The 25,414-nt window shown below is 34.2% G+C and overlaps 3 protein-coding genes across 3 annotated transcripts in view; 1 reads left to right on the top strand and 2 right to left on the bottom strand.

Annotated features, from left to right (window-relative positions):
- Nucleotides 1-3,786: 3,786 nt before the first annotated feature.
- Nucleotides 3,787-8,684, bottom strand: LOTGIDRAFT_160627 (hypothetical protein; the record flags this gene model as incomplete). The annotated part of the gene is made up of 10 exons (XM_009055732.1): nucleotides 3,787-3,970; nucleotides 4,280-4,603; nucleotides 4,984-5,063; nucleotides 5,239-5,375; nucleotides 5,558-5,737; nucleotides 6,062-6,251; nucleotides 6,866-6,980; nucleotides 7,590-7,769; nucleotides 8,035-8,183; nucleotides 8,532-8,684. 10 exons carry the CDS (start codon nucleotides 8,682-8,684, stop codon nucleotides 3,787-3,789), a joined length of 1,692 nt encoding a protein of 563 aa, XP_009053980.1.
- A 3,846-nt stretch (nucleotides 8,685-12,530) lies between these two features.
- Nucleotides 12,531-13,586, top strand: LOTGIDRAFT_160628 (hypothetical protein; the record flags this gene model as incomplete). The annotated part of the gene is made up of 1 exon (XM_009055733.1): nucleotides 12,531-13,586. The coding sequence occupies one exon, from the start codon at nucleotides 12,531-12,533 to the stop codon at nucleotides 13,584-13,586; it is 1,056 nt and encodes a 351-aa protein (XP_009053981.1).
- A 1,679-nt stretch (nucleotides 13,587-15,265) lies between these two features.
- The window catches only part of LOTGIDRAFT_160629 (hypothetical protein), a gene marked incomplete at both ends in the record, with an annotated part of 62,022 nt that continues 51,873 nt past the window's right edge, over nucleotides 15,266-25,414 (bottom strand). The window contains 17 exons of the mRNA XM_009055734.1: nucleotides 15,266-15,477; nucleotides 15,965-16,065; nucleotides 17,451-17,535; nucleotides 17,657-17,761; nucleotides 17,938-17,961; nucleotides 18,455-18,529; nucleotides 19,415-19,496; nucleotides 19,920-20,071; nucleotides 20,708-20,809; nucleotides 21,150-21,315; nucleotides 21,508-21,597; nucleotides 21,694-21,857; nucleotides 22,209-22,505; nucleotides 23,039-23,120; nucleotides 23,397-23,610; nucleotides 23,918-24,091; nucleotides 24,501-24,574. Coding sequence (XP_009053982.1) covers nucleotides 15,266-15,477; nucleotides 15,965-16,065; nucleotides 17,451-17,535; nucleotides 17,657-17,761; nucleotides 17,938-17,961; nucleotides 18,455-18,529; nucleotides 19,415-19,496; nucleotides 19,920-20,071; nucleotides 20,708-20,809; nucleotides 21,150-21,315; nucleotides 21,508-21,597; nucleotides 21,694-21,857; nucleotides 22,209-22,505; nucleotides 23,039-23,120; nucleotides 23,397-23,610; nucleotides 23,918-24,091; nucleotides 24,501-24,574 — 2,199 coding nt within the window. The remainder of the gene's footprint in view (nucleotides 15,478-15,964; nucleotides 16,066-17,450; nucleotides 17,536-17,656; nucleotides 17,762-17,937; nucleotides 17,962-18,454; nucleotides 18,530-19,414; nucleotides 19,497-19,919; nucleotides 20,072-20,707; nucleotides 20,810-21,149; nucleotides 21,316-21,507; nucleotides 21,598-21,693; nucleotides 21,858-22,208; nucleotides 22,506-23,038; nucleotides 23,121-23,396; nucleotides 23,611-23,917; nucleotides 24,092-24,500; nucleotides 24,575-25,414) is intronic.

The following is a 25,414-nucleotide window of genomic DNA, read 5'->3' on the forward strand; positions in this document are numbered from 1 at the left end:
GGGGATTTGACCCTAACACATATTTTACGCTGGTCACTGTATAGAACTTTTTGTACTGATTAGTCATATTTAAAGACAATTAACATGACAATGGGGGTGACATGGTTGACATGACGTATTCTTCTTAGTGTCAAGAAGTATGATAAATACATTCGTTTGATGTCCGCCATTTTTCCGACTAAGGTATATAAGCAATCGAAGCCACCAGCAAATCATACTCGAACAAACCTATACGGGAATTACATCTTCAGTATTCAGCAAAGTTTTGTTTGCATTATCGCACTAAGGTAAGAATTTGATATCTATATTTGTTTAAAGGGATATCTGCTTATATGCAAAGTTTATTATATTTTATGCTGAACGTACTGTTAAGTATATCCTCAATCCATGGTTATCTCAATATTTTTAGCCTTAAAGAACAAAAAAAAATGATTTATTTGCAAATAACGTGGAATGGAACTTCTAATAGACTTAATAATTACTTGTTTATCTTTCAGTTTATCTTAAAAATGGCCAACTGTGTTGCTCTCGTTTTATTTTTCGCCATGGTTGCTGTTGCATTCAGTTATCCCTTACGTAAGTAGACATAATTTAGTTATTGGAACATTCTAACGATTCTGCTTATTGCCAGATGTCAATACATACAATACAGTTTTTCAAATTGACTTCTGAGATTACGGAAGTGACGTATCACAAAAATAAGGGAACGGACAATCAAATAAAGTAATTCAGTTTTACTAATGTCGTATTTCCGAGATTGTTCTTCTACCTTTTACATTGGTTGAAAAACTTAACCTTGACATGAAAAAAACCCCATTGCACAGTGCATGACTTTGCCCATTTTCATTGGCGTAATCTGGACCCGAAAAATAGGAAGTTGAACAAATTGCTGTTGTACTATTTCAGATCCAGCATTTTTCATGTACGACAATGATGAGATCAACAATTTTTACCAGCCAGTTTACAGCGCTGTTAATAATTATTACAATATGTACAGCAACATGTTGTACAACGTGTTCGGTATGTTTTAACAACAACTTGATACTGGTGGCGTATAATGGTGTATGGTGTACATAAATTTCGACGCACAACGATAATTTCAAACTGGAACTGAAGTTTACAATTGTATTGTACAAACATCAAATTGTACAGATGACATGTATTAGCCAATTCCTGGTGTACAGATCATCGTTGTTGTACAGTTATATTTGACAACTGGATAGTGTACAGTGCAGATATGGACAAATTATATGTACCACTATACAACCTAATACAGTCACAATGATTGGCCCATTCATTGATCTCTTTTATTTGGCATTGGCTCCTTTCGTATATTGTTAATTATTAAAGTTATGTAGTTATAGCATTTTCATACTGTCGTTTTTAGTTTGTTCATAGAACCTTATTTTTCTGGGAAGCTATATGGGTTGGGGTATGGGGAAGCTCGGCCAGCCTAAATTTGAGGGATGGGGAACAGGACTGTTCCTGTATTGCCAGAAGAACCTGCCTGGCCAGCAGGATCCTATAATCAATTGGCATTACATAAGAGTGGTATTAAGTAAATCAGATATTGGCATACCTCCTTTTGTCTGGAGAATCGAGAATGATAGATGAACGAAAGTAATGAAGTTGAAATGGAATTAAAATATCGGTAATTCTGCCAGATCTTCATGAAAAAGGGACGAGTTTTAGTTCTATTATATTCATAAGTATAAGACGTGACCAAAACCAGATACTTCATATTATACAGTAACCTAAAGCGGCATGAGCTTGAAAACTCATAACCCAGCCAATTTTAAGTGACGATGTTCTAGAGTCCAGGGATTCAATAGTCCAGGCGACCGACAACAACCGTCTTCCATACAGTCAAGGTAGGACTCGGTACTCAAGTCAAATGGAGCCGATTGTCTCAGAAAGTGACCATAGTCGATATCTCAGCCCCCAGTGTCGTTGTGGTTGTGACCAAGGCAAACCCAATACTTTGACGAATCTTTCCCTTGAATATCTCCACCATCATCAAAACAACAAAACAAAACATGATAGTGTCACTTCATATTTTTATACATAACAGGCACTATGTCTTGTAAATAATGCTAGGATTCTTTCAAAATTAAAATCTAAATAAATACATACATAATATTTACATTCTATTTACATTAACAATAATATTTACAATTTATAACACACACATTAACACGCATGTAATAAATAACTTTATCTCTAATATTATCTAATTTCAACAAATTTATACTTCTATAAGATTCGGTTATCCATAACTTCAGGCTAACATGCATCTCGATCTATCTTATCAAAGACGTAATATAACCTTAATGGATCAAATGTGTTTAAGGAGAACTCTGTTCCCATGACAAATGTTTTATTCGAGCTAACTAACATAACTTTCTATCAACAGGCCCAACTAGAACCCGTTTGACATCATTGCCAACATTATTGTTCGAAATTATATGATCCAAAAAAGGATATCTCGTCCCACAATTTTTATACCTTTGGTCATCATTTAGCGAATTGTTTAATTTTTTTCATTATGTTTGATTGATAACTCATATAAACCCTTGTTGGTTTTGCAATATCTCGGTTTTTTGATAAAAAAAAAAACATTGAATTTCTTTCATTTTTTGCTTTTCAATTTTTTCTATAATATTCATCGTATTGTTATTTCATAGTGTTTCATGGTTTTTTTTAAAGTACTTATAAATGCACGTATGAAAGTGAATTTTACGCGGAAATTATTGAAAACCCGACTCGCTATTGAAAACAACGAAATAAAGAAATAAAAAACCATAGTAACCACACAATTCAAACATAGTGTGAAAATAATCAGGATCAAGACTATGGATTATTATCTATCACAATAAGTGATTGAGAAAATAGAATCTATAAACAAGTAAACTACTGTGCTCTTAACATTATGTGATACACTAAGTACTCACTTCACTTCAAGGCTCCGTCATACCTTTACTGATGCCATGCCTTTATCTATGCGCCAACTGTGATATGATCTTCTTAATTATGTTATAGTGATGATTTGATATGGTATATGAATATATTATACTTGAGCACAACACACTTGTATATGGAAAACAACCATAGATATATATAAGATTCAATCTATAATCTCATAATGCATATTCAATTCATCTTAAAATGTAGACGCACACTTTTAAGTGAAGGAAATCCAAAACAACCGAGAGTTCTGCCTTGACTATAAAGTTTTAGATTTACTTGACATATCTGCTGGAGAAGAAAGTGTGCGCATTATACAATTATACTGTATATGTAAGTATAATCTTTGTGGTTTTCTGGCGTTCTTGTTATTTTTAGCTTACTTTTTCAGGCATTAGTACCAACTATGAAACAATAGGCTAAAAATTTGAATAATACTGCTCATGTAATCTGTTGCTTTCATATAACATTGAGGCAACAGTTTGCTAGTCATTTTAGGTTATTACAAACTATTACATCTTCATGCCCTTATGGTAAACTCAAAGTACAAGCTCCAAAACTCAAAGTCTTAGCCCAATTTCACTTGGCCCAATCTAATAAGTTGTTGATTTGGATGTATTTACCAGTCATGTTCACTTAAACTTTCAAAATGTCCAGTGGTGATATTTGTCTTTAGGGCAATCACTCTTACAATTAGGTTGAAAGCAGGCAACAAATTTTGATTTACACCCTAAAATATTTGAGATTTTTGCCTTATTTTTAGGCCATGTTCTGTGTTTTTAATGCTTCTATGAGGCATTTTAAAGGACCGCGAAAACAAAACTACACTCTTGGTGCAGGTGGTTTTGATGGTAAACTTGGCACTTGAGGAAGTTGTCGTCTCATTCTAGTTTCACCCTTAATCAAGGGTCTAGGTTGAGATAAAGCTGGTATAACATTATGTGATGTAGAGGGGAGGGGTTCATTTCTTTGAGGGTTATTATGATGTAAACTGGATTTAGAATATCTGAAATGAGAAAATAATATGTTTGAATTAGATTTTCAGCATCCATAACAAATGTAACAAAGACGTTTTGTAAATTAAAAAGAGGTTTGTTAGTATGCCCATTGATAGGATCCCTACTTGTCATACTAATGACAAGGTCCTGATATAGACCACCTTTTTAAGGTGTACCAACAGGTCTCAACTTTACCTGTTAAATTATAACCCTGTCCAACAGATATTTGATATATTGTATTGCTAAAATATAACTAATAACTAATTAGTAATAGAGCCAGACATATAAACTAGGCAGTGTAAATAAAATTGACCAACCTGTCTGATTTGGTCTTTGGTACTGGAGATGGCATATCCCCTAATTTGGAAGAGTTGGTGCTGATGAGAGGACTGTTGGAAGTCATGGGCATGTTTCGAATTGTCTCATTTTCACCATCTATACATTCAAAACTTTCATCTTGCTTGTCTCCATATCCTGAAGATTTCTTTTTTTGTTGCCTCATCTGTTTTTCTGTGATTTTTAAATTGATGACTGATTTAGGTGGACTGTTCAGTTCTGCATCTTCATCTTCTTCAACAATATCATTGTGGTCTATCACTAATACTTGAGCCTTCTTTGATGCTTGGATCTGTTCTATTCGTCTGAAGTGTTAAATTAAATCAATGTTCAAATGTAAAGAACAACAAACAATGTACAGTACAGAACAACAAACAATGTACTATACTGATCAACAAACAATGTACTGTACAGAACAACAAACAATGTACTATACTGATCAACAAACAATGTACTGTACAGAACAACAAACAATGTACTATACTGATCAACAAACAATGTACTGTACAGAACAACAAACAATGTACTGTTCAGGAAACATTTTACTAATCCTTTCATATTGTTTTGTAAAACTGTGCATTGAGAAACAAAGGCTGGACTAAACAGACAAAAATTATCTGATTAACATTGATCAAACATTGAAAACATCATCATCAAAGAACTAATCATCAATTTATCAACCTACTTGCTATGATCTTGTCTCCATTCTTTTAACTCATCAACTATACTTTTATCATTTTCTTTATCAATATCATCATTATATTCCTAAAAGATATGTCATTCAAATGAAACATAATGGAATTTTACTTCCTAGATGACCATCATGATAATAAAATTTCAACAACAAAATTCTTGCATCCATGAATTAATGAGCTAATGGGGTAGTTTGGTTCATGGTAGTCATGCAAAAGAAAATTATGGAATTTGAGCAACATCTTACTTGCTGGTCTGTTTCTACTTCATCTTTTGATTGTGTTATTTTTCTTCTCTCTCGTAACGCTCTGGATGGATTACCACAAATAACGCCACCTTGTGTTAAAACACTTGCACCACCATCTTTCATACCATCTATAGCATCTAGGAAGAAAGGAGGAAATACTACAACGACTCTACCAACAATCTAAATGACATCATTTATAGAAAGGTGTTATTAGCAAAGCAAGGCATTCTCACTTTTAGAAACCTGATGGCACTCTGCAACTGGGTTTGTCAACTTCTTCCAGAAAAAGACAATTTTCACAGATTATGAGACTACATACCACTAGACACTGGACGTTCAGCAAAAGCTGTTGTAGGACGGATACTAGTTGAGGGTCTACCACTGATAGTGGCAGGTCTTCTAGAAGCTGATGAAGGACGGAATCCTGATGAAGGTCGTAGTGCTGAACCAGGTCTGTAAGCTGTTGCTGGACGTAATGGAGTGGATTCTATGGAAGTGGCTGTAATAAAAGAATATTAAGTGGTACATTCTCCTAATTGGGGTAGAACAGTATACTGTTTACAATGTGTAGGTTGGTCTACTTCCAATAGAGGCTGATATTAATCAGTAGTTGGTAGTCATGGTAGTTAGTTTTGGATCTGGATCTATTAGAAGATTCGATACTGTTTGCATCCTTATCTATATTACTGTACTGTATATATTGCAAATATTAAGTTTGGTTCTTTGTTTGCAGATCTAACAAATGATCTTCATGAATGTGTGAAATAACCCACAAATTAAACAATCAAATTTCACTCAGATTGAAAAAGTCTTAAAAATTTACCTGTTTCTTCAGGAACTTCTGATGGAGATTGAAATAAGGAATCTCTCTGAAGTTCTTCTAAATATTCCCAATCAGCATCAAAAGCATTGATAGACATGGAGGGTTGAGATCCAGAGACTAAGGGTTCATCATCTAATATTTCAACAGTAGGTAAAATCTTCTGAACCTCTTCTCTATAGTTATAGTTTTGCTAACAAATAAGACAATAAATCATAAGTTTTAATAGTGGACTTGGTGTCTGAATGAGTTAGGACCTAGAGGTTTGGGGATTGATTCCAGCATTAATCAAGATAGTATTGTCAGATTTTTCCCCTGCTTCGATATGAGGGGCTGACATAGACAAAACATCTAGTTGTTTGGATAAACTGAAACCTCTTAAGATGTGAATCCAAAAAGGGTAGGCTAATGTGGTAGTCAAGGCAAAATTTCATCATTGCATATAGTATGCCATTGTGATCAATAAGCGCAATCTACATTAGCCTAATTAAGAGCAGAAGAGCAATAAACAAGCTGAATACAAATTGTAACACTTGATTGGTGAGTTCTGATCAGGTTCCGTTCCAATTCTTGCCTCAATCAAACGGTACAGAATCAGATGTCACATTCAAAAATTTCCCTCTCCACTATTTTGAATTCTTTCTGCACCAGTCTGGTTTTTTTTTGGCACTTGTGAAGTTTTATTGAATGTCCTGTTAATTTCATGAATGTAGAACATGCAGAACCCACCAATCTGGGCACTCATATGTGGTCATTTCCATTCCTACATAAGAGGGAGGCAACTCTCAGTAGAATTAAACTATTTACCTCCTCGCTATCTGGAGTTCTCATGGTACAAACAGGATTTCCCTCTATAGTTAACCTTGTTAATTTATCACATAAAGCTAAATACTGCATCTGAGCTATATCATCTATGTTATTACTGAAATTTGAAACAGTTGGTTTTATTTACAAATCTTTTAATGCCAGTCAGCAAGATTTCCATCCAAAAATTTTAATGGTTCCTTTTCTACACAGTTATATGATCAATTTCTGTTCACATTGTAAAACTCACCTTTTTTTGAATCACAGATATTTGTAAATGAAACAATTTGATTGGATTGTAAACCAGAGAATAGGGCCTACAGCTGATCAGAGTCCTCGACAGAAAATTTGTAAACAATTTGTCATATTGTGTCAAGGGCTCTGATTGACTGTATTCTCTTGTGTACAATCCTATCATTTCGCTTCATTTACAAATTTTCATGATACCAGAAAGGTGGCTATTGCATTCAAGACATAGGACAAAGTTTGTAATAGATTGACATTGTGAAGATTCTTGCTTTTTCTTCTAATCTAATATAGGGAGTTATCATTGTTTTATGAAATTGTTTATTTTAGACTATAAAGCTATATTTCAAAATACGCCAAATCAAAGGTGCCTACTTCCACTTTAGTACTTTTTTTAAGCTTTAACTAAGCTTGTACTAATCATGGGCCTAATTTCTATCTCACCTTATATTATGTAATAAATAACCCTTGAACTACTCACCCCTCTAAATCTAAAATCTGTAAATCATCTAACATACTGAGTGCGCTTATATCAGAGATTTCATTGTATGGTAAATACACCTCTTGTAAGCTTGTCATAGAGGATATACCATCTACTTCATTTAAACCACATTGTGACATCCATAATACACGCACACCTCTTAATGAGGACCCTATATCTCTGTCAAAAAGAAAACATTCCTGTCATAAGTATTTTATGAATGATAAACCATGACAAATTGGTAGCCTAATTGAAAGTTTCCTACACATATTTTTCAAAAAAATTTCAGCAACCTAATGCAGTCGTTATCAATGATAAAAAGAGATTTTTAGGACATTAATACTTTAGAATTGCAGACAAACTTTAAGTTTGATTTTAACTCTGAAAAGGGTCATGGATATCAAATAAGAAATAGGTAATTTAGCTAAAATCTAAATAAATTTACCTTATAGAATGTATTACACTATCTGACATTTTTAACTGGGTTAAATTCGGTAATAACGAACCGAAATTTCCTAAACTAGTTTCTGTGGTATTTACTTTTAATTCTAATGATGTCACTTCCTCTAAATTATCTACCCCTGTTAACATTTTCTAAAATAAGGAGGACAACATCAGTTATTGATGGTACACAAAGACATGTTGTCTGGAGAAGGTGTTTGAGTTTAATTGAAAAAAATTTAATTTTTGTCATTTGAGATCAATTATTTCCCTTTGAGTTATGTTCATAATTCATTTGGTCACTGCAAAGTAATAATACTTTTCATTGGTTAAAATATCTTCACGATGATGTAAAGAATCCAATCAAATTTGACCAAGGTCACTCACACAATAAAGTGTTCAATGCATCATGGACTCCGTGATATGTAATGAGCCATGGAATTTCATGTACTAATATTTAAGCTTCAAGCTTTGAGGTTCAAAAATCAAGCTTAAACTTACTAATTTCCTTGGAGAAAGATACTGTTCCAGTAAAACATCCGACTCTTCTAAAAACACTGGTTCAGGATTCACATTGGTTTCTTTAAATTCTGTAATTTGTACGCCCCTAGTCAGCACAGAGGCTGGACGCATATGATCAGTATCAGTAGCCATTTTAGTTTTCTGAAATAAATTTTGGACCATTACAAGTTTGTGTTGGCTACAAAATCCAATATCACAATAAACTTGCTAAGAAAATGTTGATCTAGTTTTTAATCAAACTTTTAGGTACTGGTATTTCTTCCTATCTTATCATTGGAATCACATCAAAATTAAAAAAAACCCGTTCACCCGTTGTTTTGAACAACCTATTAATTTGATTTCCTAAATTATTGAAGTTTCAGTGGATAACCTTTATAGTGTTACCTTATTTGATATTTTGCGATGAATAATAAATGTGAATCTTTGGGTTGAGAATTTGGTTTTTATTTGTTGATCTTCCAGATAAATCAAGATGCTAGCAGTTGTAATAAATCCAGTTGCTTTTAGATTATTTCTGTCACAAGATCAACCAAATTCCCAGTTATAAATTAAGAATTTAAAAAGTTATTGACTTACTTTGCATTCAAAACATTGCAAACTTATTTCTCATAAAATGTCATTAATAAATAAACCTGAAATGAAATACAGTTTAATGGCAGATTGACAAGAGGGTATGTGAGTAAGATTAAAAAGATTAAATCATTTGTTAAAATTCTAATTAGTTAAGCTTACTAATTGGTTTAAACTCTTCTTACTTAAGATTAACCACTTCATATGCAAAGCAAGTTTTATGTTGACAATGTTTGGCCATTCCAAGACTTTTAGAAATTTACAAAAGGTGCTATGAAATGCTAACAAACACAAAAGTAAAAATGAATTTTAACATGCTTTTTATTATCATAGTACTATTCCTGATAAACCAGAATACAACTTAAAAATTGATAATTGCTGTTGGAAACTTTTTTTGCACTTAAATTTTTGTCTTTTTTAAATTCCAATGGTTTTTAAAAGTAATATGATATGTTAGATGGTTTCATGTTGGAAGGAAAATTATCAAGTTATAAAAAAAATCAATTTCAAGAAGGAGAAGGTGAGACAAAAATGATGAGTTAGCGCCGTACAAAATCGTGTACCAGTACCAAACTTTAGATTGCGAGTTTTCCACATCAGTTTTAAATAAAGGTGTGGGCATCAACCAGAGGAAGAATCAAGCATAATGATAGCTAGCCATCCCCTCAAAGGTGAAACGATTATGATAAATCATAAACCTACCTTAAATGGAAACAGATATGAGCACTTTACATTGCTAGTATTTTATTTTTGTTGGTTCAATGTTAAGTTTCCAGATTGAAAAGTAACACATTATATCCAATCAATCACAAAGTTATCAATGTTAATAATACAAATAAATTTTTAGAAAGAAAACAATCAAATTCTTCGTTTCGCTGAATATCCTTATCGATTGTCTAACAGTCTATGACAAGTCAAAATTCCACAATACCCACAAGATAAATGACAAAAAAATGTCAACAAGTTATAAAACACAAAAATAACTTGATATGAGGAACCGAAATCCTAAATCTATCTTAAAATTTCAACGATGTGTTTTGACTTCTTCAAAATCCACAGAATATCTTGATTTTGATAGAAATTCTCTTCAATCAGATTAATTTTCATAGTTGACATCGTCGCAACGGACGCTAAAAATAATAATGGCTACCGGAAGTACAGACAGGGAGGGAGCATTTATGTAAAATATTGGAATATTTTGTATCTATTTTCCTATAAACCTACATTTTTTATTAAATACTAATATTTTACCATAAAAATTTGCTGTTAAAATAGAATGTAAGCAATAAATTGAAATACTAAAGTTTTTAATATTAATTTATTAACGTAAACAAACTGCTCCTATAAAGAACGATAATCGAGGAATTTATTAAAGGGACGTAACCTTACCTATACACAGACCACAGTTAATCTCGTCTATAGAGATACGGCTCTGCCTGAAACGAGATGTCCTCGTCTACACCTTCCAGGATAATGAAGATAGATAGCCTACTGTTTTTCGATTTATAATTGTTGTGGGACCCCTGGTCACCCTTTTCCTTGTCAGTCTCTCCACCTGCATTGTTAACACGGGGAATCGAAACGAAATCAATGTTGTCTTCGTTAGCAAAATGAACAACCGAGACAACATACGAAACCAACTATCGAGGTCGAGATTAACAATCCGACTGTTATGTGTTCATTGGCACAAGTCTCATACTGAACTTCTGATAAAGTTCTTACACAAGAAATTTTTTGAAAATAGACTTGATTTGGTCTATTCTAACATATAATTTGGTCAACAACGTGTGTAAATCATATATTTAGGTTTATTATAGAAATGAGGTAACCCCCCTAGTTTGAGATATTTTCTGACTATTTACATATTATATTCAAGACCAAAATCAACCCCCCAAAATAGTCAATCTGTCTCTTTAATAAAGCATGTGGAAGTTTTAAGAACATAAAGTGATTTTTATTCTTAAGAACGTCATTAAGCTCATTATTTCAGTTCAAATATAAAATCGATAGAATTCGCAGATAAAGTCCAAAACGTAAACTTATTTATATTGATTAACCTCGGAGTTTGTATGATTCATTAGGTACACTATGCTCCTCCAATTCCAGAAAGAAATAGAATAAATGCCTTTGGCAACAGCATTCATAGTGATCAGTGGCGTAGCCAAGTTTACGTCCGTTTGTGCGAAATATCTGAGATTGCCCGAATTTCTAACCTTGTTATGAGATATTTGCCAGAAAAACATCCTTTCGGGGCTGCGAGGGAGGCGACTGCCCCCTCTGCCTCAACCCCTTTGGCTCCGCAACTGATAGTTATATTAATTTCTGACCATGCAAGTTTTCCACAACTACATTTTCTCATCGCCCTTTGCTTTCGTGATTTCAATTACATATATTTATTTTGCAACCACTTTAATCTACTCTTCAGTCAATTGACTGTTGACGCGAAACTCTTCACCACAGAACAACACAAATCTACACTATTCCACAAGGGTAGTCATGGAAAAGAAACACTGCAATAAACCTATTTATAGTAGATTGAAAAGACGTTTTACAATGGTTTCAACAGTTAAACTAAAAAATATTAACCTTTAATACATAAAACAAAATAATGCTATATCCCTTTATCAGCGTAAAACAATTATCAAGTATCTTTAAATCAATAAACGTCTTTCTTTGTTAGTTTGACGTTTGTTATATACATGTTTGTTCCTAAACATTTTCTTATATAAAGTTATACGAAATCACTTGAACTGTTGTTAAACAAAATGAAAATTTACGTCTTCCCTTTGTGCTTCTTACCTTGCTGACGAAAACAGGTAACTCAACACAGTGGCAGACAGGGACAGGGTATCAGTGGCAGACAGGATATCAGTGGCAGACAGGGAGAGATATCAGTGGCAGACAGGGAGAGATATCAGTGGCAGACAGGGAGAGATATCAGTGGCAGTCAGGATATCAGTGGCAGTGGTTTGTACTCTAACTTCATTTCTTACAAATATAAAAATATGATTTTTTTATACGGTTTTGCCCCAAAATATGCACCATGTTAAGTCTATTATATTTCATTAATCAGCTTGAGGGATAAATTTACCAGATTCTTCGAGAGTGACTTGCGCCTACGCGCTTCCACAAATCGATTTGTCACGCGAAAAGAGGAGCGATGATTTTGTTTGAAAGACTTTTATTGTTTAGTTACTTGGTTTAAACATTTCAGATTTGGATATAATGAACACACACAACGAAAAAACAATGAATCTGATCGTAATATATGTATTCTGGTTGCTATCAACGTTGTGTGTCATAAATTGCTTAGATTATTGCATTGACCGATCAAATATTCCAGAAAAGGTTCGAGGCACAATCGACGGAAAGAAATTGAAGCAAAAATCTATCAAACATTTTGGACCCATGGGTTTAATGGAATGTGCTGCTCTGTGTAAAAGGCAGTCTTTGTGCCAGTCAATAAATTGGAACAATGACGATTGCGAGCTGAACTCTTCCAGAGAAGGAATATTTATCTCTGACCAAATGTATATATTTGCGGATGTGCAATCTTTCCCAGCAAACATTGCCAAAGGATGCCAATATGTTACTTGTCCAAGCAATACCTTATGTGTTGCAAAGGAAACAGGAGAGAACTGTGAAGTCATTGGATGTACTGGTATACCAAATGTGGAGAATATTAACGCTGACGCATTTAATCAGCACATTCTTTGGGAATTCAACGAAATTGTAAATTATCCATGTGCGCCGTTATATCGTCCTAATGCTAATGTAACTTGTAATATCGATGGAAATTGGCCAGAATTCGAATGCGTTCCGATTTCAAGTTGTGACGAAGTGGCTTATTGTGATAGAACAGCAGTATCCAACGAGTATTGGGTATACGTAATCCCTTTGGACCAAACAATGAAGGTTTTCTGTGAAATTGAACTACGGATGGATACCGTGTCATACATAACCTTAATTAACAATAATACAGCTACCACACCGATATACACCAGAGGTTATGGTTGTGAAAAGGTAGATACTGGTAGCTACTACTCCACGGTGGGTACGTCCTCCATTTCTAAAGTTGAATTGAGGACCAATACCATGACCGTAGCCCTGGTAAGTGGGTATATTCAGTCCTCTTTGTCAAGCCAATTATTTGGCCATGCTGCAGACTGTTATGCAAGCATTCCTCCGGATGCCTGTGGAGTTATTGGAAAATTCGAAATTGATTTTAGAGGGACTGGATTTAAAGTTAGAAATGATACCACATGGGAAGCTAAAAGTTCTGGATTTGTCCACAATATAACCAGGAGCTTTAACGATAGTGTGGTAGTTGGTTATTGCGGAGGCGAAACGAACAGGGTTTGTGGAGGATGTAAACCTAAAAACAATAAATTGTACATAGACTATAACCACTGGGATAATATTCCAGTTTCTGCAGCAAAGAAACCTGTTTGTCAATATGCTTAAGGGACAACACTCAAAAACTTCAATCTGATAACAATGACTGTATTTTATTAATCGGAAAATAAAACACCATGAAACAAAGAAAGTATTTTTGAAAAAATTCCAAGAAATTATTTTTCTGAGAAAGAACTGTCTTCATGTGGTTTCTTATTTTGTCGATGTTTCGAAAACTTAGCTGCTAAAATTTGATTTACGTTACCTCTTCGCGCGAAGAACTAAGTATTTTTAGTAACATTTCATACAATTATTATTGTGAACATTGTAAGTACATGTGTGTGATTCCCTCCCTATTAGAAGCTTTCGATGATTCCTATTAGATTCTATTATATATATGATTAGATTACATAAATGATATATTTCGTTTCCATTATAATCTAAAGGGTTCCTCCACACCTTAGCGATTACTAGTTGCGTATGGTTGCGAATAATAAAAGTCTGAACTTAACTCAAAATTCATTAAGAGTTGAGTTCGAAGTTAATGACCGCTATTCCTATTAGCAACCATAAACACCTGGTAATTGCAATGGTGTAAGGGCCACTTTACATATTTTCTTTTTTCACTTTTGATTCGTTTTACTAACATTATCAGAACATGTTTCACCCCTTGCATTTGTTTGTGTACACTTTCTGAATAAACATTGTTACAAAAGTCAAGTCTGGTTTCGACATCAATAGTTTAAAACGCTCTCAGCAGAATGCCCTGGTATAATTATTCTATTTGATATACATATTATATCAGTCTGTTATCCCTAGAATATCTACTCGAAAGCTCTTTTGAGAACTCATTAAGACTACAGTACAAGTAGAACCTTCATAAGGTTTATTCAATTGTTTTCTTTTTCAAAATTATTCATTTGACACAAAATTCCATTAAAAGATGTATGTCAATTTATAAACCCTTTCTTAAATATGGATTTTTTGTTAAGACCCCGTTACACAAGATAGGCGTTCTTACTACACTGCTACTGTAACGGAAAATTAGCACAGGGCGTGTTGGGGTCGCCTTAAGCGTGGTATATAAGCGATTAGGACAATTTGAAATGTCACCTTTAAGAAGAAAGATCAATTTTTATGCACCTTTATCGCTATACTCAAAAAGTTATAGCTTCTTCAATCGGTAAGTGTACCTGAAATCGGACATCCTCTGTCCTTTCAAATATTTCCTGCCTAACATGTCACTTTTTAAAGCTTAGACTCAGTGTATTTACATTAAAAAAAAAACATTCAAATATTAACTTTTTTAATGCTGAATTTGGTCCATAGTTGTCCTTTTGTTTACAATTTTAAATCAAATTAAGAGTTTTAGTGCATATACAATTGAATAAAAATATAATTTTGGTACATAGTTGTCTCTTGATTATACAATGAGTTAGATTCAGAGTTTTAGTGCGTATACAATTGAATGAAAATCTAATTTTGGTACATAGTTGTCTCTTGATTATACAAGGAGTTAGATTCAGAGCTTTAGTGCATATACAAATGAATAAAAATCTAATTTTGGTCCACAGTTGTCTTTTGAGTATATAATTATGAGTTAGATTCAGAATTTTAGTGCGTATACAATTGAAAAAAAAATCTAATTTTGGTCCATAGTTGTCTTTTGAGTATATAATTATGAGAACACAAAATTGACTTTGGTCTGTGACTGCCTTTATGGATGCCAAAAGTTAGATTTAGATATCTTAATTTCCCATCTTGGCTTTACACACTATAAAAAGCCAGCTATCATCGCAATTTGTATTTTCCCATTTATGCTCCGTATCCCAGGATCTCATTCTAGCACAAGTTCCACCAGACACTTTTGCTTTTCCATTTCCATCTGCCCAATTGGAATACTCCGACGTGGAACCGTCCGTCCATCTAAACTTATCAAACATACTGGAATACCGATATCCTGCAATGAAAGATACAATCCAATGCAATGAAAGATACAATCCAATGCAATGAAAGATACAATCCAATGCAATGAAAGATACAATCCAATGCAATGAAAGATACAATTAGGATTTTTTTCAGGCCATGGTACAACTCATCCGAAGTTGGATAAACGTTTTTATATTTGAAATTGTTCCCTTGGTTTTTTTTTTCAATGCAAGCGTATACGACTGTAATAGTCACTTTTCATGGAAATTTCTATTGGATTGTACTCCAGCAAATACAATCAATCAGAGGCCTTGACAGAAAGTCTATGAACACAAAGGCACAATGTCTTTGGTGGATATATGGCTGTATTCACTTGAGTACGAATCGCTGCATTCCGTAATATATACAAGAAAAGTGGCTATTGCATTCAAAGCATACGTACGAAGTTGCAACGTTTCGACGATGACTATTTGAACCTCTTTACCGATTGTTGGAAAGAAATATCACCAAATACAAACCTAAATACAGGTTCTGTCCTTTACCATCATATTTCTTAACGAAATTGAAGACAAAATCATTTTCCTCTTTAGATTCAATGCTTACTAGGTTACTGTTGCCACTGAAAGTGTTTAAAACGAAACTTACTAAGTTTAAAAAACAAAGAAAAAAGATGGCATGGAACCGAACGTTTGATTTAAAGGCCATGATTCGACATTTTCGGGTGTTGATTTGGGTCTTGAATAATTGTCAATATCCTAGAATTGTACGAAAATTTATGTCACTCGCTGATAATTCTCGACACACATGGACTTGAAGGCTCAAATTTCGACAGTGGGATGTGAACACTGTTACTGATTTAAATATCCCGTTTCTGAGAAGGTATGATTGGTCGAAATGATGGCGATCGTAATAATGAAGACCGCTTACCAGACAAGGTTAAATAAGTCCACAACAGCAAGTAAAAATAAAACTAATGATTTTTGGAATCAAAAAAGCATAAAACGTTAATGTCAAATCAATATCTCGGTAATCAATGGTCATTTTGATATTTACATAATGTTGGGTAAAAACTCATAAACATGTAATCAAAATATTGACAATTTGCAACTCGTCTGCGGTATTTTAGGAACCATAAACCTCTTTAATGTTTATTTTAACATGTATTGATTTGGTCAATTAAAGATGGGTTTTCTTATTTTTTAGTGCCAAATTAACTAAACTATTGGATTAGTTGGTATTTCTAATGAATTATCATGTATGCTTAATCATATTATTATGTTCTTATTGCATATAATTAAGAGTTTCAACCAATCATAAATGTCCATGTATATACAGTCGGAATAAACAAAAAAAAAGACTTCTTGACCTATCTTGATCGGTCACTCATTGGAATTTAGCTGGTAATTCTCTTTTAATTTAGCTAATTATGGACATGTGAGACAAACTGGTATTTGTCCAAGTCATTAGAACACCTCTATTTTCTATTCATATAAGTATTAGCATTTTCATTTTCATAAATGAAAATAAGTGAACCCATCTTTAAGGGCGGCAAATCTGAAAAACGTAGTTGAACCATCATCGACTTTTATGAAAACATTGACATAAGCATACCCTGATTCTTATAAATCGTTTCAACGACGTCCCTTCGAAGAACCCATCAACCCAAATACACATACGATCATTGGATTAAAACGTTACATGAAAATGTAGCTTTTATTGGTATTAACAGAGATGTTGACGAACGGACGGACTGGAGTCAATACGTCAATATCTTTCAAGCCGGCTTTAAAAAATTATATTGATAGTTGGAATGGAATGTATCCTAGCAATTGTTCACACCGATAGTCTTAAGATTAAGCTCGTCAAAATTAATACCAGACATTGATTTGTCTTCAATCATATAGATTATGTGAGTTATATCAGATAGTTCGACTATTTATTTGTTTTTTTTGGAGTATGACCACCAAGGTCCAGATTAAAAAGAGACAATTCCACAGAACTTACCCGTTGCACAGTTCTTGAGCTTTTTCATAATTACCAACTATTTTACTGGTATACAGATAACAGGATCCTTGGAACGAAACCCATCCTGAAAATAAAACAGAATTAAAAACAATGACGCTCGTGAGAAAAACTGTAATTCGGGCAAGCACTCCTCGTGGAATGTAATACTGTTATCAGATGATATGGCCCAATATAAGATTTCCTACCTTCACAATATGTACAATCCAATCCAATCACAACAGAAAATTGTCCCATAATATCAAGGTATAAGAAGAAATAGGGAAGATTTTCACACACACGCATAGTAACATCTACATTACAATAACACATTTCTGACAACAGAAAACTGCCATTCTCATAACCACAATCTGCTGACTGGTATTGCTCGAGAATTTAGTATAAACAATGGCAAATGTTGCTCAAGATAAAGTTCATGGTTTTAGACAAGCCGATATGTCTCTGTGGATATATTGTAACGAAAACATACCTTGAGGACAGACTCCAGAGTTACCTGAAAAATAATAACCATCATCAGTACAAATTTACCATCCGCATTCTGCTTCTGAAAACTTGGACAATAATGATATTTTTCTCTCTCATACTACTACTGAATTTGGTCATTTGCAAGAACAAATCCGTGGCGTTTCTATGGCCACCCAGGGGGGAAGTGATGGCATGGCCAGAAATCGGGTTTCAAATTTTTGATCATACTGATTTCTTAAACGCCTAGTGCTGTGGCCCCCCTTGTCAATTCTGTGACACCTACTCGGCGCCTCCACCCAATATTCTAAGAAACGCCACTGAGAACAACTTTCATATATATGCTTCCTTATGTTTCTAAGAACAGAAATATCGACCATTGCCTCTACTAAATAAGGTACTGCGGAATATATTGCTAATGGCATTTAACGATTTTTACACCTTCAACATTATATTGCAGGTATTATGGTGTATTCATTCGTCAATAATTTGCGCATGTAAAATCTTATTAACATGATTCTAACCCAATAAACATACAGCGCCATTGTTATCCCAGGCTCCAACATAGTTCGTTTTAAAAAGTTGATTGTAAACCAATTCTGAAAAGAAATTCCAAATGCAACAATAACAATGCTTTTCGTCAATGCTTTTCAAGTCTAGTCAACCTAACATAAACCATGAAACACGGAAGTACGGATGTATGTTTGCTTCATAAAAACAAGTACATGTATATGTCAAGTGGAAGTATACTGATTTTCTTGGCATGTTTTGAAATATCAATAAAATAGCTCAAAAGCTGAATTTAAACGGAATCCTATGGAGAAAATCTGGAATTTTTTCCGTTTTAAATCATTAGCAAACGAAGATCATTGAACAAATATTACATGTACTTTCTTTATTGAAAAAGTTCTTCTAAGATGTTTGCTGTATTATGTAACCTTTGTAAGAAGTTTATTTACAGTCTGTCTTGCCAATTATTTTCGTATGAATTGCAATATCAACTACAGCTTCTGAGAGTCTTAGTTTGCCTATGGGTTGATGAAAATACTAATACCTGGAAAAATACTTTTAGATATTTTTAGATGTTAAATACTTTTAGATATTTTTAGATGTAAAATACTTTTAGATATTTTTAGATGTAAAATACTTTGATCTTTTTAGATATTTTTTACATGGGGTAAATTGTCAGTCCGAAAAGTGGGCCAATTTTCGTGGAGTGTATATTTGAAATATAAAATTCCCAAACCTAATATTTCTATTGACCCGAAGACAGTGATCCTTAAGGTAGAAATAACATTAAATAACGAAACCCAATATCATGGTATACTACTCCTGGGTGTTATTGTACACAACGTTTCAACAATTTACATTGTCATCACCATTTTCACCTGATGATAATAATGCAAATTGTGGAAACGTTGTGTACAATAAAAAAAAGTATGATATGATATGGCTAAGAAATTAAAAAACAAAAAAAATCATACCTGCGAAATCATTGTCTTTTTTCTCCCCTACCCAATAATCCATTTGTATTCCAAATTTATATAGATGACTGATGATTTCATTCTAAAACAAGAAAATATGGTGATTACATTCTTAGAGAAAATGAAGATTTAACCTTCAAAAATGTAATAAGATTGGAAGTCTATCACTATTTCAATATAACGCAGGCGGGGAGCTCGCATGGAAAAAAAGTACACCTTGTCTTTTGAAAGAAAACATGTCGGGTTGCCCAATAGCCTACTAGACGTTGTCTCCTCAGTGCCGTTTCTACAGTGGAAGTGCACATAATGACAGAATTGACATGAATTGAAATAGCATGATTGAAAATGAAATGAATGGAGTTTTACGTCCTTCCTTTCTAGAGGTATATTTGAAAGGGTTTTGCGATTTTGTGCATTTCACAAGACTATTAACATACAATTGTTTTTGTATATTCAAGTTCAAGACCCAAATCAACCCCAGAAAATGACGAAGTTTAGAGCATACCTTATCTGCGTCTGAAGTCATTGGTGCTAAAACCCCGAACTGGGTAAAACATTTGTATTCAGCACTTTCTCTTGACATTCCTCCATTGATTATAGCATAACATTTTCCACTGGATCCTATTTTCATTCCATTGCCACCAAAACCACAGCTTTCTACAAGGCAATAACATCAAAACTTAAGGTACCTGAACTTCATAGCGATCATCAGTTGCAGATGACTGCAGATAAGAATAGCAGTCACAGGTTTCGAAAGCAACTAGAATACGGAATGGTGTCCGGTCACCTTTATAAAATGTCCCAATTGCTTGATTCATCGAACTTGTTTTGCATGATTTTGAGCATTTTAATCAAAACGACCCCTTTCATACCAATCGACCAATCAAAATTGTCCTACTATATAGCCCTTAGCTCAGTCGGTGTTTACATTTACAAAACAAATCCCGAATTAGGATTATAAAGAAGTGTTGGTTCGAAAATGACAAATTAATATCAATTAATTCGTTCCATAATCCAACGTTTATACGCTACAATGAAACACCGTAGAAAGATGTAATAGAGAGGCATGTGTGGATGAGTCGATGGATCTGAATTCACAAAATACCATGCTACTCGCATGCAAATGTCTGTTTAATTCAATTTGTCACGATTTTTCTGTGTCTAGAAAATGAAATTTTTATATAGTGCCCCTAGCCAAGATAATTTGTTCAACGATAACGAAAACGATTGGCCGATGATACTGGTGGCTCTCCAAGACCATTTCTTAAATAATTATTCTGAGAAGTAGATTACCTATGGAGCTCGACAAAACAGTTGTTGGTAGTTGACATAAAAATCTTCTTTTATCATCAGCACCGCTATTATCCCATTTATAATCAGCATCAGATTTCATAACTAAAATTAATAAACTAATAAATCAATAAAGTGGCATGTGCCGTCAATAAAGTTTTAATATTTTATATTTATGATATTTATGGGTCTTGAATATATATGTAATAAATAGTCTTCAAAAGTAATAGAATTGTTCAAATTGTAAAATTTCTTCAAAAATACCACAAACTAGGCATTTGACTTTCTTTTCTATGGCAAGGAAAGACGAGTCGACTTAACTTTAACTAAAATTTCGATGGTGAGCTGTGAAAACTTTTAATCCAGCAAGACTAAATGCAATAAAAGCTCTATCAGCTAGTAAGTCAGGTCACAAGACGACTATATTTCTTTACGTTGGGCCTACCTCCATAATCCTCTGCGCTCCACCAGTTACTGGGTTCGTTTGGTAAGAAATTATTATACGACAATGGTTCACCAGTAACGAACTCAAATGTACCCTCAATGGTAACATCATTCAGGCCAAACCAAACATTACCACTACCTTGTCTTAAATAGCCAGCAACGGCATCCTGAATGAAATAGGATAGAATTCCGAAACCATCAGAAGACACAATTGTGGTGCCAGTCTAACTAAGCACTCATAACTCACGATGGTTTAAACGCGGCGTCGACATTTGGTAATATTACGATGATGGTAATGACGATGATGATGATGGAGATTAAATTCCGATACGTTATTCTGAAAGTGTAATCCTACTTACTGCCGATGATGATTTATGGAACAAGGTCTTGGTTGTGACGCTGATGGTAGTGATGATGGTGATGGTGATGATGATGATGATAACACTCAGCTGAAATATTCCAGCTACACTTATTATGATGATGGTGACGATATAGATGATGATGATGACAGATGGGTTTAAAAGGCATTGTAATTAGTCCAATACCTGTTCATCAACAGACGTAACACTAGCCAAGTTACCACCCATAATAACACACTCTCGCTGTGCAGACATATAATCCCTTAATTCAGATACCATATAATAACATTTCTGTCCAAATATGATACCTCGTGACCCAGGACCACATCGAGCAGGCTCGGGTGGCAAAGCTGAAAGATAGCAAGAATCAAATATTCATTATGATATATCCAGATTTTTCTTTCTTAAATCCCTCGTATTGTTGATATAATTGATATATAACCGTTAACTTTCTGAGGAAATTACGTCATTTTAGGCAGGCATAATCCATCATTCATAGATAATCCTTAAGCGACATATAAAAGTTGAGATTTCATGGTATACTATTCGTGAGTTTTATCGTACAAGTTGTTCAATAATTTACCTTGTCAGCATCAGGTCACATAGATATAATCGACGAACGAACCAAGGATCTCTGTTAAAGATGGAAATCCATGATTTTTTTCTATTTTTCAAAAATATCGAATCCAATAAAAACTTACGATTTCCAGTGGCAAACACATCTGATCGTAAGTTACCACCACACATGATTTCTTTAGCTCCTGAGCAAGGCTTGGTACAACCAGTAGGATCAGCACCGTGTTTACCAAAATTGTTACCACACCTACATTCGTCACCTTTTTGTAAACCAGCGTAAACATACCCAAGACGTTGACATCTAGCTACACAGAGCTCTCTAGTCATGGAGGTGAAATACCTCACCATTTGAAACGAGAGATCTCTGTAATTCCAATCATCTTTATAACAACCACGATATTTTACGTTTAAGTCTCCAACATCTGAAATTGTAAGATGATATTATTGACCAGGGCTTCTAAGGTGATGAATTGGTAGACCATGGGGGTTGGGGGGGGGGGGGGGGAATTATTGGAAATGGGAGGCAACGTGATCTACGACTGATCTTGACGTCATTCACCTCGGACATACAGGGAATTGTGATCGAACATTCGGCCCAAGGATCACACTGAACTATCTCGTTATGTGGAGTATGTTTCAATATCCATTCATGTTTTATCGTTGAGTACATTTTTCAAGTGAAATACGTTTCAAAATGACTTATTTCGGGGAGGAATGATCCTACGGTGAGCACCGGAAGAGATAGGAATAGCTGTAATTTAGTTTTGATTATTTAAAACCACGCCTTTCAATGCCCTAACTTTTGTTACTTAGAGGTACTAAAATAACATGGCTAAAATAGCATGATGTATGAATCATATGGGACATCCATAGAGATATAAACATGTGTAACGCACGCTGAAATCGTACTAGACTGCAGTTGGTATTATGGTAATTGGACAGTTTATCAACATACCTGTTGTCGAAATTACAGGGCAGTTTGTTGATTCATCAGATGGAGTATAGTCAGAGGATCGAGTTTCACCAGCACCAATACCCTGTTAAAACACAAATATGTTGCCGAAAAGAATTGACTATAGTCGGTCAAGACATTGAAAATTATATATGAATAATTACACAAAACGCTGATAGTACGACATATTATATATAGGCTAATGCCACTGTCCTGGCAAAATTTCCCTCATTGCACAATGCGTTTCATCTTCAAATATTACCCATGAAAATCCGGCATCCTGTTTACACAAGCGAAACTGATTTTCCAAGAACGTATTTTTTCCAATGCAGATATTTCTGATATTCTATTAAGAACTTACAGATCCAGAAGACGTAGTACAAGGTTTTGCGTCTGATTTTCCACCAGCAGCCTCTGGATTCTTTTTGTATGGACCATAAGCCGTAGTAAGACAATCTGCAATGTCCCCACCATCTAATCTGGTTATTTTAAAATTAGGACATTTGCCATTGGGACAGTTTCTTCTGTCATCGTCACCGCGTGTTTCATTGGACATAAACTTTACAAAAAATAATCTAAAAGAAAAAATCTATGATTTCTTATAATCTAATCTGGATTGGTTACAACCATCACTTAGATGTGGACAAATATAGAATGAAAGGACGAATAACCACAATTCCCAAAGTGGGATCAGGAATGTCGATAAGCATGTCTTGAAAATTGTTTTCGAATACATCCCCAGCAGTCCCAATTCTGCAACTTTGACACGTATGATTGCTACAACCTTTGCAATTGCTGCACTTATGATTGTAGACAACTACTGTGTCATTCCATTTGGGGGTTGTTTTCATTTTGAATATCAAATGAAAATCACGCACTCACCCATTAGTTTGGTCCCAGAAATAAGCTCTACCACTGAGGTCCGAATCTAATTCTTCGATAGAGTTCACGGCATAAGATGGAGCATATTTAGTGTTTATCCAGGGATACCAGCTCTCAAGCTTAAACTGAGTTGAGTCTTTTGGGAAACAAACACCAACTCGGATAAAATCTCCCCTGAAATACAATTGTTGGATTTAGTAGTCTCTTGTTATTTGGATTCGTTGTTTGTTACTCAATGAAGTGATATTGTATCTTTTTATGCTTACAAAATAAATGACAGTCGCATAGTATAGCGTCATTAGTCTTATCAGTAGAGTGGTCTTAAGCGTGCCTGTTGGCTGTAACATGTCGGAACTTGGTTTATTGCTCCTGTACAAAATACTCCACGCCTTTTCCATTTCAAGAGACTAGTTCAATGACATGTCCATAAATCATTATGTGGATGACCCAGTAGAGACCATAAAACTGTGATGGGCTAAGGCGTTTCAGAACTCAATACTAAGAAATGAGAGAGTGGGGTTCAAAAGTCGATCCAGTCACAGTTTGGTGGATGGCGTTCCTGGGCCACTTAAATCATACTTACATTTCTAAATCATTGGTGTAAACTTTCACTGATTTAGGTGATTTACCATTAAAATGTATCGTATAAGATTTATTCTTCATAACCAAGAATGATAACCCATTATCTCCTAGAAGATGATATAGATAATGACCAATGGCTATTGGCTAATTGCTTTCATATGGACCTCCTGATTGATTCAATGAATGTGCATAATGTCATGTGTCATTAGAAATTGACAAGACAAATATTACACTGTGGAGCACTGTTTCGGATTGTCATGAGAGTATGTTGGCTTATCAGTAAAGTGAGCAAATTCAAGAATTCAAACTATTATAATGTTTTATAATGTATGTAGGGTTCAAAACGAACTTTGCCTTCAATTCTAAAAATAGCGTCTAAATAATCGAGACTATAATTTGCACGTTTTCCGGTTTGTGGGAAAATACAGTTTTTTACGTTGGACCATTTCGTTTTTCGATGTTTTGCAATTAGGAATTCAGACTATGGAGAACAACAAATTTGGTAATGACTGTTTTATTGTATATTTTGTAACATTGTGTATGCATTTCATTGCTTTCGGATAGGTTTTTAGTTGTCAAATCTACCTTGCTTCGTGAGCCATAATAAGCCCTTTCGATTCGTTTTCATTCGCCTTCGTTCGTAACTTGCATTATTGGGATGTATAGTTCTATATTATATATGAGTACATTATTGGGATGTATTTAGAGTACATTATTGGGATGTATGTAGATTGCATTATTGGGATGTATGTAGATTGCATTATTGGGATGTATTTAGAGTACATTATTGGGATGTATGAAGATTGCATTATTGGGATGTTTAGATTTAGGCCTACTTCGTTCGCATTATTGGGATGCTTAGATTTACTTCGTTCGCATTATTGGGATGCTTAGATTTACTTCGTTCGCATTATG

Source organism: Lottia gigantea (assembly GCF_000327385.1).
Source record: "Lottia gigantea unplaced genomic scaffold LOTGIsca_25, whole genome shotgun sequence".
NCBI classification, from domain to species: domain Eukaryota; kingdom Metazoa; phylum Mollusca; class Gastropoda; family Lottiidae; genus Lottia; species Lottia gigantea.